Raw genomic sequence first — 13016 nt, 5'->3', positions numbered from 1 at the left:
TGAGTCCCTGATGTGTAAAGAAACGTTTCTGGAATGATAATATGCATACTTGACTTGCTTCCTTCTGTCTTCAGTGCTAAGGCTTCCTGCAGTATTTCTAAGTTATCGGAAAAAAAGACTCACACCATGAACGCCACATTAGCCTTAAAATGGAAAAATCATCCGATGTAGATCTTACGCAGCGATTTCTCGCGGGCTCAATGGCTCTTAAACGCTGATTAACAGCTTGAGTTTTACACAGAGCAGGGCTGATCTCTCTTAACGTCCCGTTTCATAGGAAGATAATTGCGCGGAATGGGGTAATCGCTTTGAGAGGAGCTGTATGTATAAGTAATGCGTTTGGTGCTTTTGTCCGCAGGAGTATATCCAGATGCTGATGCCTCCTCTGATACAGAAATGGAACCAGCTGAAGGATGAAGACAAGGATCTGTTCCCCTTACTCGAGGTGATTCCTCGCTGATCTCACTGCCTAGCGGTGGCTGGGGAGGCAGGAGATAATGCCGGGATAAATGGTCAGAGCACCGCTTTTTAGCGCAGATGTTTGGCTGGTGCGTACCTAGTCACCGATTGGAGTTGCGCAACAAATCTCAGCTGTAGTACACCGCAGGGAGGAGAAGGTTGTTTGCACAAACCATGAAGACGGAGCAGAGTGGTGTGCACCTTTTCCCAGAGACAAAAAAAAATTGTTGAACAAATAAAGAAAACAGCGGTGATGTGATTTTTCTCATAGGCTGCCCGAGATGTAACTAGCTGTCAGCTGCTTAGCTCATTTGTAGCACTGCACAGAGCAGGCATGTTACTGTATGTTGTTTTAACCTTGTTTTATTGAATTCTGTGTTTGGGGCGGAGTCCGCCGCCCCGGTGGCCGACCGCACCGTAACATGCCGTTGTTTCTCCCCACCAGTGCCTATCCTCCGTGGCCACTGCCCTGCAGTCTGGCTTTCTCCCATACTGTGAGCCCGTGTACCAGCGTTGCGTTAACCTGGTGCAGAAGACCCTCGCCCAGGCCATGGCAAGTACCCCTACGGAACACCTTTTAACGTTGCTCTTTTTGTTTTGTGTGTGCAATGTCTTATTTTACTCGTTTGGTGTGGTGCCCTGCAGCCCCTCTGTATTTTAAATGTGAGGCAAATGTTTGGGCAGAGACCAAATCAGCCCAATTCAGCGGTTACATAAATGCAGTCGTCCTTTTGTTCTGTTGTTTTGTTTTTTTTGTCCCCCTACTGGTAAACAACCCCCGGGGCTGTGCCAAGCGGCTGTATCAGCCGGCGGGGGGTGGGGGGTGGTGAGTGTGTGTGTGTTCGCGGGGGGTGGGTGGGGGGGGGGGTGTCGTGGAGGCTGCCAGCGGATGGCAGGCTCGCGTTCGCACGCAGGGACGGCCTGCAAATCCGGGGAGGGGTCACGGCAGGCAGATGTCGCCCTTAAATGTTTTACGACTGTGATTTAACCTCTCCACACCCCCCCCCCCCCCCTTCATTCGCTCTCGCAGCTCCATAACTCGCAGCCCGACCAATACGAAGCGCCAGACAAAGATTTCATGATTGTAGCCCTGGACCTGCTGAGCGGCCTGGCGGAAGGGCTGGGAGGGAACATCGAGCAGCTGGTGGCGCGCAGCAACATCCTCACGCTAATGTACCAGTGCATGCAGGTAAGCGGGGACCCGGGCCGGTCCACCCTCACTGGAACGCTTCCCTGTCTTCCCGCGTCAGGCAGCAGCAGCTCTCCAAAGAGCCTTTCTCCTCTGTACCGTGTCAGCGTACGATGTGGAGATCAGCAGATTATTTGCAGAGTAATTTATACCCGCACATTCTTCAGGGTTTGGTGAGACAGAATTCCGTGTTCATCCCTCCTGGTTATGATGAGTAGGGAAATAATTTTAAAATAAATTCCAATTTGGTCGTCAAGGTACACGCTTATACACTCCTCGCTGGTGTAGCGGGTATATTCTTTGTGATCAGTACAAGACCTGTACAAGATCTGAATGGACAATAAAAAGACAACTGGGACAGGGGGAAAATCCTCTAGAGAATGAGGATTGACGGCTCCTGTGTAGCAGAACAAACTGGCTTTGTTCCTCCAGGGATAGGGATGGGTATATCAGCAGGGGTTGTCTTGCCACTCTAAAGCTCCCTGTAACCCATCAGGCGCCAGCAGGTTTTTTGGGTGATGTCAGTGAAGCTCTGCTCCACTTCCAATTGGTGTTTAGCTCATCTGCTGTGCGCAGGGCAGCTTGCAGTGTGAACAATAGTCACTGCTGGTGTGTGAGTATATTGGAAGATTGCATTTGATACACCACGGCACTCCTGCATTGGTAAAGTGGCTGTCACGGTGAGATGAACATAACATATCTAACTGGTGATTCCAAATAGGGCTGCACAAAGAGGGGAAAAAGAAAATTAAGATGAAGGAAACTGACTTGAGCTTGCTCACTGGATTTCCATTCATTTAAATGAAATAGAATTAATAACATGAACCGTGCCTGAAAAACAAATGCCATGTCCCCGCCAAAATAAGCGCACAGAACAGGTGGTGCACAAGCTCCCCTTCCATTGGCTGAGAGAGAGAGAGCAGGCGTCAGGAGACACCCCACCCCTTACACACCTAGTCTAATTACAGACACCAGCAGGAGCGATTGAAGTGTTAAAAAAACTGTGAACTGCTGAGCCCCTGAATGCTGAACAGCAGTGTGATATGTGGTTGAGGTCTATGCTTGGCTTCCTGGATTTAATATGCTAGTGTGCTAATGTGACACTATTTCAGTGGCAATTAGGGAGGGTGAAGTAGGACGTGATTGCTCTTGTGTCAACATCTCGCTGTATTGGCGAGACAGGTACATCACTTACATTGAAAGTACAATGACAGTACCCTCTACATCACACCCCTCCCATTGTTTCCATGCAGTCTAATCTAGTCTTTTGTCTAGGAAGAACTGGGATATAAAATGTACAGGGAGAGAAGCTGACGGCAGTTTTTTTTTTTCCTCCCTCCTAAGCCCTAATTCTTACAGACAGTCCCTTTGAGTGAGATTTAGTTACTGTCTGTCTGCCTCCAAAGATCGCACCTGGTTGTGACAGCTAGTCAATATGCTGTGTGGGGTAAACGAAGCCTTGCAAGCGCTCAATACTGCCGTACGCCCGGCGTCTTTAACCTCCTGTGATACAGTTACAAACCTGTCATACAGTTAAGATAACCCCCGAAATGGATTTGTGCTGTGTATTGAGCTGCGCGGTTGAACCGCTGACCCCTCACATCATTGCAACTGCAGTCACAGAGTATGGCATCGCTCTGCTGAGTTCTGTCTGTGACAGTAAGGGATAAGCACACGTTTCCCTCCGCTTTCTTTCAGGACAAAATGCCGGAGGTGCGGCAGAGTTCATTTGCCTTGCTGGGTGATTTAACCAAGGCATGCTTTCAGCACGTAAAGCCATGTATCGGTACGTACCCCCACCTGTATCGATAGCATCTGCAAAAGAATGAAACTGAAGCCTTTGGCTATTAAAACCCGTATTGATTTCAGGTCATCAGTTGCAGATTAAAGAAATGTTTTCTGTTTTTCCACAGCGGATTTTATGCCTATCCTGGGTACTAATCTCAACCCAGAATTAATTTCAGTGTGCAACAATGCAACATGGGCAATTGGAGAGATATCTATTCAAATGGGTGAGTCCTTTTAAATATGGGCCAAGTCTATTTTGTTGGGGGGGGGGAAGTACAAAATTACAGTAAGATACTCATCTCTGACAGGTCCCACGTGGAGCCTGGGTGTGTCTCAAATGTTGTTCCTTGACCAGCACTGTGTAGAATACTTTGCGCTATGTACTGTTGGTTATACTGAAGAGACTTGGGGGTATAGACATTGAGAGAGATTTATAGCTAAGAGCATGGTGTGACCCAACCAGATTCTTTTCCACAGATACTGCCGTGTCACACAGTATTTATAAACTGCTATAAGAAAGTGACCCTGCCGGTCTGCGAAATCTGTCCTACTCCTTTGTCCGTAGAACGCGCAAGGATTGGTTTCAATGGCGTTTTCTCCCCCCCCCCGCAGGCGCTGAAATGCAGCCCTACATAGCCATGGTGTTGCACCAGCTGGTGGAGATCATTAACAGACCAAATACTCCCAAGACATTGTTGGAAAACACAGGTACCACACGGTGGCGAGTGTTACGCTAGGCAGCCCTGAGGGAGGTGCTCACTGCCAGAGTGGGGGAAATCACAACCCGGAGTGCCTATTAATCTCACCTTAACTCCCCAAGAAGTGCTTACAAGCTTTGGTGGTTTCACTCAGTCTTCACTACATTGCGGCCATGTCACAGGAGGGACCGTTGCAGTCCGTTTTTTTGATGAAAGAGGAAACGAGAACTTGACCCGATTGGCCATTGTTTTAAATTATTGAAACCCAACAAAGCTTGTAATTGTACAGTCTTGGCATTAACAGAGATGGATTGATTCTGTAAACCTTTGCTAGACTTCCTATATCCAAACTGATTTTACTGAATGAAGTCCCAGAGATTCAACATCAGAGAGGAGGCCTCTATCGTGAAAGTGCAGATTGTGATCCATAGCTCTAAACCTTGATTGGCAAAGTAGTTTTCCTCTCCTATTAAACCATGAATGTTTACAGAACATTTAAATTAAACGATAAATACGACTGTTTGAAGATGCTAATCCAACCAAGTATATAGCACCTGTATCTAGAAACAATGTCCCATTTACACTCTGCTCTTATTACAAAACTTTTAAGTGGAAACTGTGCTCAATTGATCCAAAATGGCCGCCTTTGTAATGCTGAAGTGCAGTGTCCAAACAATAAGGGTGAAGTGTAATCCTTTTGACTAACTCCTAGGGAAATTGTAGAGCATTCTAGATGTGTTCCTGTTTGTTTGTCAATTTATTTATTTGTTGTTTAAGTTACTGTTTTAAATGTGAATGCATATCTGCAAATAGATGTTGAATGTTGTTTAGTTAAGGATGGCAAATGTTTAATGCAGGATATCTGATCTTTGATTACAATTAAAACATGGAGTGTAATACATTCCAACCAGAGGAGAGAGATTTCTGAATACGTTCTGTTAAAACACTTTATGCATGCATAGTTTGGCATTGGTCTTATCTATATAAACATACATGTGCCTGCCAACTTGAAAGTATATTGGTTTATCTTTGAACCAGGTAACTCACCAGTTTGACTGTCATAAGTGGTAAATGAAATCCTGTGATAAGGCAGGTTGAATTGAACTCAAAGTGTTCCAGGCAGCGAAATGCGAAGCAGCAGTTTGAATTGCTGCAGTTAATCAGCGTATCCTGCAGTGAACCCGTTTCTAATGAGCATTCATCTGCTTTCTGCATGTTTCATTGGATTGTTCATAAATGCCTGTTTTAATGAGAATGTTGCATAGTTTGTGTCTCTTAAACTTAGGTCTCCCTCCTCTGCTTCATAAGAATCTGCTGGAATCTAGTGTTCTCCATGTAGTTGGCTTGGAGTAATCTTTAAACCATTTCTTTTTTCTTAAGTAAGATTAACCTTTTTGTGAGTTTAAGGGAGAAAACTCAGAAAGCTCAATAGCAGTGCTCGGATCAGGCTTGCCATGTCAGCGTGTGCTTTTTTATTGCTCTATTTTCACTTGACAGTATATAATGTTGAACTGAAGAACATTTAGATACGTAATCAAAAGGAACAAAAAAGAGGATAGTTAGTTTTTAACATTTTGTGTTCCAAGCATTTTTAGTTTACAACAAAATGAAAATAAAATGGACGTAGGCATTTGCCTTTGGCTACATTGCGTTTTCAGGTGTTCTCCCTTAAATGTTTTGTTTGTTTTTAGAGTATCATATTTTACATGCCCCTTAGCCTGGGGTAATGATGATCAGCACTAGTGAAATCTTATGTTTATTATCATACACAGATTCTGTTGATTTCTGTTTCTGAGTTATTTGTTGTTTTTTCTTTATTTTTTCTCCTCCCCCTCATTTGCTCATGTCTTGGTTGGCGTTTGGTGGTGTATAACCGTGATTGCGTTACCTTAGCAATAACAATTGGTCGTCTTGGTTACGTTTGTCCTCAAGAGGTGGCTCCCATGCTACAGCAGTTTATAAGACCCTGGTGTGTATTATTCAATCTTTTATTTAATTCATTTCCTCTTCACTCTCTGTTCTCTTTTTCTCTCTCTCTCTCTCTGTCTCTCTCTCTCTCTCTCTCTTTCTCCCTGCCTCTCTCTTTCACTCTGAAAGAACTATTTTCTGTTTCTTAAAATCACAGTCCTTAATCATTGCCAACCATGTGACTAATCCTGTCCTTTTTAGGTCTTGTGATTTTCCACAGTAGCACCTTCATGTATTATATATTGATTTATTTATTTTCATTTTTGTCGTCGTTTATTGTCGCTAACAACTAATTAGTGCATGGGATAAGATTGTCACATGCTTGCTGGTTCGAAAAAAAAGGCTTGTTAATATGCCAAAAAGAGCATTACCAGTCCACCAGAAAAGTCTACCCAAATGCATGCCTCTATTCCAGAATGTTCCAAACCTCCTTATGGTAATATTAAAAAAATTGGTTTATATGAGGTGCTATTAGTAAATATCTGTTAAAATTGTGTATGGTAGAGGTTAATAATTATGTAAGAGGATAATAACCTATGCTCTCATTCTGTAGGCTTAGTCAGCTTTGAACTGAATTTAGCAGTATTTTGCCTTTGACTATTTATTGTGCATGTGTTCAAATGTATGATGGGTACTGTTGTAGCCAACCAGAATTAATGCATTTTTCTCCCTACATATGTAAGACTGTTTCTTTGACTTATGAACTAATAATCTGTAAAGTAAGACCGCACAGACATTAGCTGTTATTTATCAAGTAGTGCTAAATCATGATTCAATGAATGAAAATATCACTTTACTTTAGTCTAAAGCTCTTTAACATGTTAGTTGTCACTGGTTTTATGTAGTCTAATTGATATACACTTGGAATGGCCAACAATGTTTCAAACAAAATTTAGATATACCATGTGTAAAACATTATAGTTTTGTAGACACTACATTTCAGTAACAATTCATGGTATTATTAAAATGGTTAATGTAGTGATTCATGAAATGAGTAATGCTTTGCCTTTAAGAGTGTGAATTATTATTACATTTCAATATTTTAACTATAATAGACTTTAACTGATATGTAAAGTAAATTCATTGCGTTAGGCCAAAACATACAAGATATTTGTGGGTTGTTATTTCATTAGAGCTAAAATCCAAATCTTGACTAATTTACATACAATCCATGACAACCACAAATTGCCTTACTGTATTAATAATTATTGTAATGTGTGGAATTTTATGGTGGCCGTCAAGTAGTAGAGGATGTCAGTGTAAGACTGGGGTTTCGCCAGCGTAAATATGTGTTGTTTTCCAACCGACAGGTGCACCTCTCTACGTAACATAAGAGACAATGAGGAGAAAGATTCTGCATTTCGAGGAATCTGCACAATGATCAGTGTCAATCCAGGAGGAGTGGTACAGGTGATGCTCCCATTCATCCTCTTCAGTGTGCGCGCCTGCCCCCTAGACCATGGTGTGTCACTACATTACCCATAGATCAATGGGCAGTCACGGGAAAATCAAACTATGCACAACACCATGGCGGCTTTGGCACTGAGTGAGAGGCAGGCTTTTCCAAAGAAACGAATGAAAAAGAATCGGACGATTATATTGTTCCAGCTCACACACGTTTTCTTTTTTCCTCTAGGACTTTATATTTTTCTGTGATGCAGTCGCCTCTTGGGTGAATCCAAAGGATGATCTACGAGACATGTTCTGTAAGGTAAGGACAGTCCCATGAAACGCATCTGCTATGGTGCACAGCTGCTTGAAATCCTGTCACAAACAAGGGCTGTAACGTGTTCTCCTGAGCTTTTCTTTATTATAAAAAAGGAGGATGGAATTATATTTGAACCTAAACCCAGACACTGGAAAAATATCAGATGAGTCATTTTAGGCCTATTAACCCAGGAAGAGGAAGCAGAGAAGATGAAAGTACACTAATTCTGGACTAAAGTGGATACACACATCTTTTGAGCCTGAATCATGCTCTGCAGATTTCAGTGCTCTGTGTGTGTGTGTGTGTGTGTCTGTCTGTCTGTCTGTTTGTGTAAAGGGTGGTGATTCTGAATTTGTGTGTGGCATTTCAGATCCTCCATGGATTTAAGAACCAGGTGGGAGATGAGAACTGGAGGAGATTCTCAGACCAGTTCCCCCTGCCCTTGAAGGAGCGTCTGGCAGCCTTTTATGGAGTGTAAGCACTCAGTCAGTGGGAGCAGGTCTGTCCTGGGGGTAAGTCTGTCACTCCGTGTATGCTTCACCGTTATTCACCATCAAACAACAGCGTACCCTTGTAATGGTGTGCGGGCCTTTGGCAGATCTAATCCCTGAATGGCAAATAAAGTGCTGATAAAAAGAACTTTAGACCGCACTGCACCTTGGACCCTGGTAGTGTCAATTTTTTTCACAAAGCCCTAATGTCAACCCTGTCCTCATTCTACCCTGCTGATCAGTTTTGGTTTCTCTGATTGAAGCTACATGCAATGCAGCCGTTATTTTGATGTGGGCTGACAGGGTTTCCTGCCCCCAAATGTTTGGCGCATTACGAACAGGTCTCTGCTAAGCAGAATTCCAGTCAGGACAGAATGAAAAGAATGTCTGACATTGACCACTCCCAGTACTCTTTCCACCAAAGTTCCCTTATTGAGTCCATGTGTTGGAGACACTTCAAAGCAGTATGAAATGTTTCTGCTGTCGGTTCCAGGTGTGTAAATAGTCTTTATTCACCAGATGAGATAGGGGGAGAGCAGAAGTAAGCTGCTATGTGCTTTGTTTATGGAGTTGGTAGTGGGCTATTCATGCAAAGCAGGTAGAACACATTTTCCTGGGCCTATCAGTGTTAGTGTTGTGGGTTACATTACATTACACTACATTGTTGTCATTTAGTGGACGCTCTTATCTGGAGAAACTTACATAGGTTAATGTTTTTAAATGTTATCCATTTATACAGCTGGATATTTACTGAGGCAGTTCTGGGTTAAGTACCTTGCCCAAGGGTACAGCAGCAGGATCCTAGCAGGGAATCAAATCAGCAACCTAGCTATGCTATGCTGCCGCCCCATTTCTGATGGGTTCTGATGTGATTGTGTCTTTTCCTTCTCTTTTCAGGTTATTCACTGTGGGAGACAACGGGGAGCCTCTAGACCCAGGGAAAACGTTACCCTTTACTGGGGGGAAGGGTAGACCAGTGGGGGTGGGGGGACTCAGTGCCGTCCCCACCCCTCTGGGCGGGGTGGGAGGGAGGTGTTGGCCGTGGTGCTGTTCACATAGACAGGTGAACAACAACCGCCCGGCCAAATTTCGAGGGAGGATAATTTGATCTTTTCACAACTCAAATCAGAAATGAAGAGGCAAACACAGATTTTTTTTTCATCCAGTTATAATGCAAATCTGTGCATCAATCATGAAAGGAAGAAAAAAAAAAACGACAAACCTCTGGGAAACCTTTTAATTTTGTTAGTAGTAAAATACTGGGTTTAAAATTAATAGGGGGTGCAGAGAAAGACAATTTTAGCACAGTGAAAGAGGTTTAAGATGGGGCTTCGAAATCTATAAGAGTCAGAGCATACAGTACGTAAGGACATAGGCATGGAGTAAAACTAGACAATTGCATGATAAATGAAGAATACACAATGAAGCAATGGTCTCTCAAGTAACCTTATGTGTCTTCAGCAGACAGCTGCTAGAAGATGAAGAGCAGTAGATGGTGGTTAAGCAAATGCTAGAACTATCATATTCAAGACAGACAGTCTAACCAACAGCCTGAGTAGTCAGTCAGTTCTCCACTTCTGCATATCACGGGAATAAAACCCATCTTCATATCTTCACTAACCAAATCGAATAATGGAAACTGGGTTTCAGACAGCGCGTTCTGAATATTTCTTGTAGCGGGTCGGAGGCTGTAGGCACGTACAGCTTGACAAATGTCACGCAAGTGCATTTGGTTTTATTTGTTGTGGTGGAAAGTCGTCTTAAAGAAAAGTAGCATGCTTGCATCAAAGTGGGGATGGAATACATCTACAGTAATGTGTTGCACCAGGTTTTGTGTTTCATAGCCCTGTATTAAGATACTACAACTTTTTTTTTTCTTTTGCAGTAGAACTCCTGATTTCTGTTAAGGATAGGTTTAAGTACAGTAGTTCCGGTAAGGCCTTGAGATATCTGTAGGAATTAGCCTAGGACTAAGGTTGATAATAGTGTCTGTAAACCTGCACATTGTGGGAAGCCGATATACCTGTGCAAACTTTGCTTCTGTGCTGTCAATGTGATGTGCTTTCTGCATGGACATATACTAGTGAATATACCAGACTTTCTGAGACTATACAAGCCGTGTGGTAAGGAGATCTGCAAAGGGCTTTGTTGAGCATTAGGCGGCACCTAAGGGCAATGGTCAAAGTCTGTTTGCTGTTCTTGGTGGTCAATCCCCACTCAACGTTATTTTCATTTTCTTATTATTTTTCTTGTTCAAAGCATGATCTTAAGGATGCTTATAATTATTTTTTTATGGATGTAATAAGCAGGGTACTCCGAAACTTGATCCGCGCATGTTGGTGGCCCTTACTACCCTAAGTAGATGAATGGGTACTGTGTAGAAGAAGGCGGACTGTGATCCTCCATTACCTACCTATTTGGCTTATTGACTTCTCAACTCTTTCAAGTCTATGTTGTGAGAGTAACCCCTCCCCTACCCCCTTGTTTATTTAACCTTTTCCCCTCTCCCTAATGTGTATTTTGCTACATTGTTTAATACTGTGAACTTGGGACAAAATAGATCTGGTACTCTTGATGTGTTTTGTTTTGATTCTTCAAAGTGCGAGTCTTGGATTCTTAGATTGTCTGACTGTATCCCATGATGAATAAGGGTTGGGCTTTTTTTTCCCAACCAATGAAATCGCTCTGCTGGTCAGAGTGTGGCCTGCAGTTTTGTCCCCCTCAAGGCACACGGACATGTACAAAAAAAAAGAGGCATACATAAAACGCATACACCTCTGAAGCCATAGCAGCCTCCTGCAAACCGATAGGTGTCCCGTGCTAACGCTTGAGTCCGATTCCACTAATCTGACGGATCTTTGCATGTTCCTGTTCTGTGTGTTACTGGTGAATGGCATAACATGTTGCACTGACTATATTAACTGCACGTGAGGAGTGTGTGTGTCTGTGTCTGTGTCTGTGCGCGCGTGTGTGTCTGTGTGTGACCTCTTTAGGGAATATTTTACATTTTCTTTTTTAAGAAAGATGCTTTTGAATGCATGAGAGCATGCTCTTTTTTCCACATTCCTCATTTTTCTCATCTTGCAAGACATTATGCCTTCACCGACCACTGGTGCATACTGTACTTCACATATATTGAGGCGAAACCTGATACAGAAACATACTTGTGCCTCTCTAATAGATATACACCTGACTGTTGTATGTGGCTACAGCTTTCATTACTTGTATGTCACCTCTTTTAAGTGACAATTTCAACATCATTTGTCTTTTCCCCGAGAAATGGCTTACTGCAGTCTAATAATCACTCACCATTGGAATCGGATGACAAACTTTAAACCTTCATTCCCTCTTTGTACATTAGTCGAAGTGTAAGCAACCACTTAAAAGGAGGGTTTTCATGACTGAATAAGTGCAATCAATACCTTGGTAAATTTAAAGGATTACAGACTATATTGTAATTGACTTCCAAAAGGGGAAGAAAATCAAAGAGGAAAAAAATGACGCATTGCTCAATGCGAAATTCAGTGTATTTGAGACTAAAATTAGTCGACTTAAGTATTTATTGTTATTTATTTTAAAACCGACGTTTTGTTTATCTGCCTTAGGTAACGAATCACTTGAAAGAATGGACAGTACAATGGCAAAAACTGAAAAATATTGACATCATGGGATATATGAAGCACCCCGTCTCTGTGGTTTTCATGTTTTATGTGCTGCGTGAATGTCTCTGAAGTTGTGATACTTTTGTCTTGTCACATTCCAGCTGTTTGGCATGCTAAAAGCACGGCTTAATTTGTCTGCTACTATCACACTGAATAAATTGCTGTTGGTGTCCTGTCTTACAGATATGGCCGCTGCTAAGTGATCATGTAGTTTTCTACTTGAATATTTTTTTTTTTGTTGTAGAAACCTCAGGAGGTCCGTGTTTACTGTTATTTTTATATGTATGCCTTTTTCCATTTGAGCTTCCCTTCTGAAGGACTCTAACAATAATAGACTAAAAGCAACTCCTGTTCAACCCTGAAAGAACTTTTACTCAGATGTTCATTTTGGTAACTTTCCTGTCACAGGGAAAGGCAAGTGTAGCATCCAGATAAACATATGTAACTGGCTTTATTGGGCAGGAAAATGCCAGGCGGCAGTAAAGAGGTGAACACTCTTGATGTTTTAGTGTCAAGATTACGCGTAATTACTCACGCCCAAATCATAACTTAAAAATCAGCTGAATAAATCTGGCATGAATTAGCAGGGGGGAATGTGACTTTGACTCATTGTTATAAAAAAAAGTGCAGTATTTACTTTGATGCCTTGAAAATCAGCTGGGTACTTCAACTGGCAATGGTATTGGCTGGTTAAAAGAAAACAATGCACATTGCACACCGGGCACATTTGCTCTAGCCCGATTAGAACTGGGGTTGAAGAAGAGGCTTTTCTTAGGAAAAAGAGATTGAATAATTAAAAAAAAAAGCTTTATGAAACTCATACAAGTTTCCTAATACAGCACCAACTACTGTAATGTTAGAATGTTTCCTTCAAAAAACATCCTCCAGCAATCTTCTCTAGCTGTGTATACTTGACTAGTATTTCTTGAAGTCTGCCTTCACACTTTCGCTAACATGAGAGAACTTCATTTTGAATAGTAATATGGTTTTAATTTTTTGATAAGCTGCTGAATTTTAAGGAAAAAAAATTTTGGGGCCACCAAATATTTTGGA

At 42.2% G+C, this 13016-nt stretch overlaps 1 protein-coding gene across 1 annotated transcript in view; it reads left to right on the top strand.

The window, feature by feature from the left end:
- The window catches only part of tnpo1 (transportin 1), a 46892-nt gene extending 33876 nt beyond the window's left edge, over window positions 1–13016 (top strand). The window contains exons 14-24 of the mRNA XM_036528196.1: window positions 359–445; window positions 905–1012; window positions 1490–1648; window positions 3347–3434; window positions 3562–3660; window positions 4049–4144; window positions 6028–6103; window positions 7413–7512; window positions 7739–7813; window positions 8181–8322; window positions 9199–13016. Of these exons, the coding sequence (XP_036384089.1) occupies window positions 359–445; window positions 905–1012; window positions 1490–1648; window positions 3347–3434; window positions 3562–3660; window positions 4049–4144; window positions 6028–6103; window positions 7413–7512; window positions 7739–7813; window positions 8181–8288 (996 nt within the window). The 3' untranslated portion in view covers window positions 8289–8322; window positions 9199–13016. The remainder of the gene's footprint in view (window positions 1–358; window positions 446–904; window positions 1013–1489; window positions 1649–3346; window positions 3435–3561; window positions 3661–4048; window positions 4145–6027; window positions 6104–7412; window positions 7513–7738; window positions 7814–8180; window positions 8323–9198) is intronic.

Source organism: Megalops cyprinoides, chromosome 5 (assembly GCF_013368585.1).
Source record: "Megalops cyprinoides isolate fMegCyp1 chromosome 5, fMegCyp1.pri, whole genome shotgun sequence".
Lineage (NCBI taxonomy): Eukaryota > Metazoa > Chordata > Actinopteri > Elopiformes > Megalopidae > Megalops > Megalops cyprinoides.
This window is presented reverse-complemented; position numbering and strand designations above follow the sequence as displayed.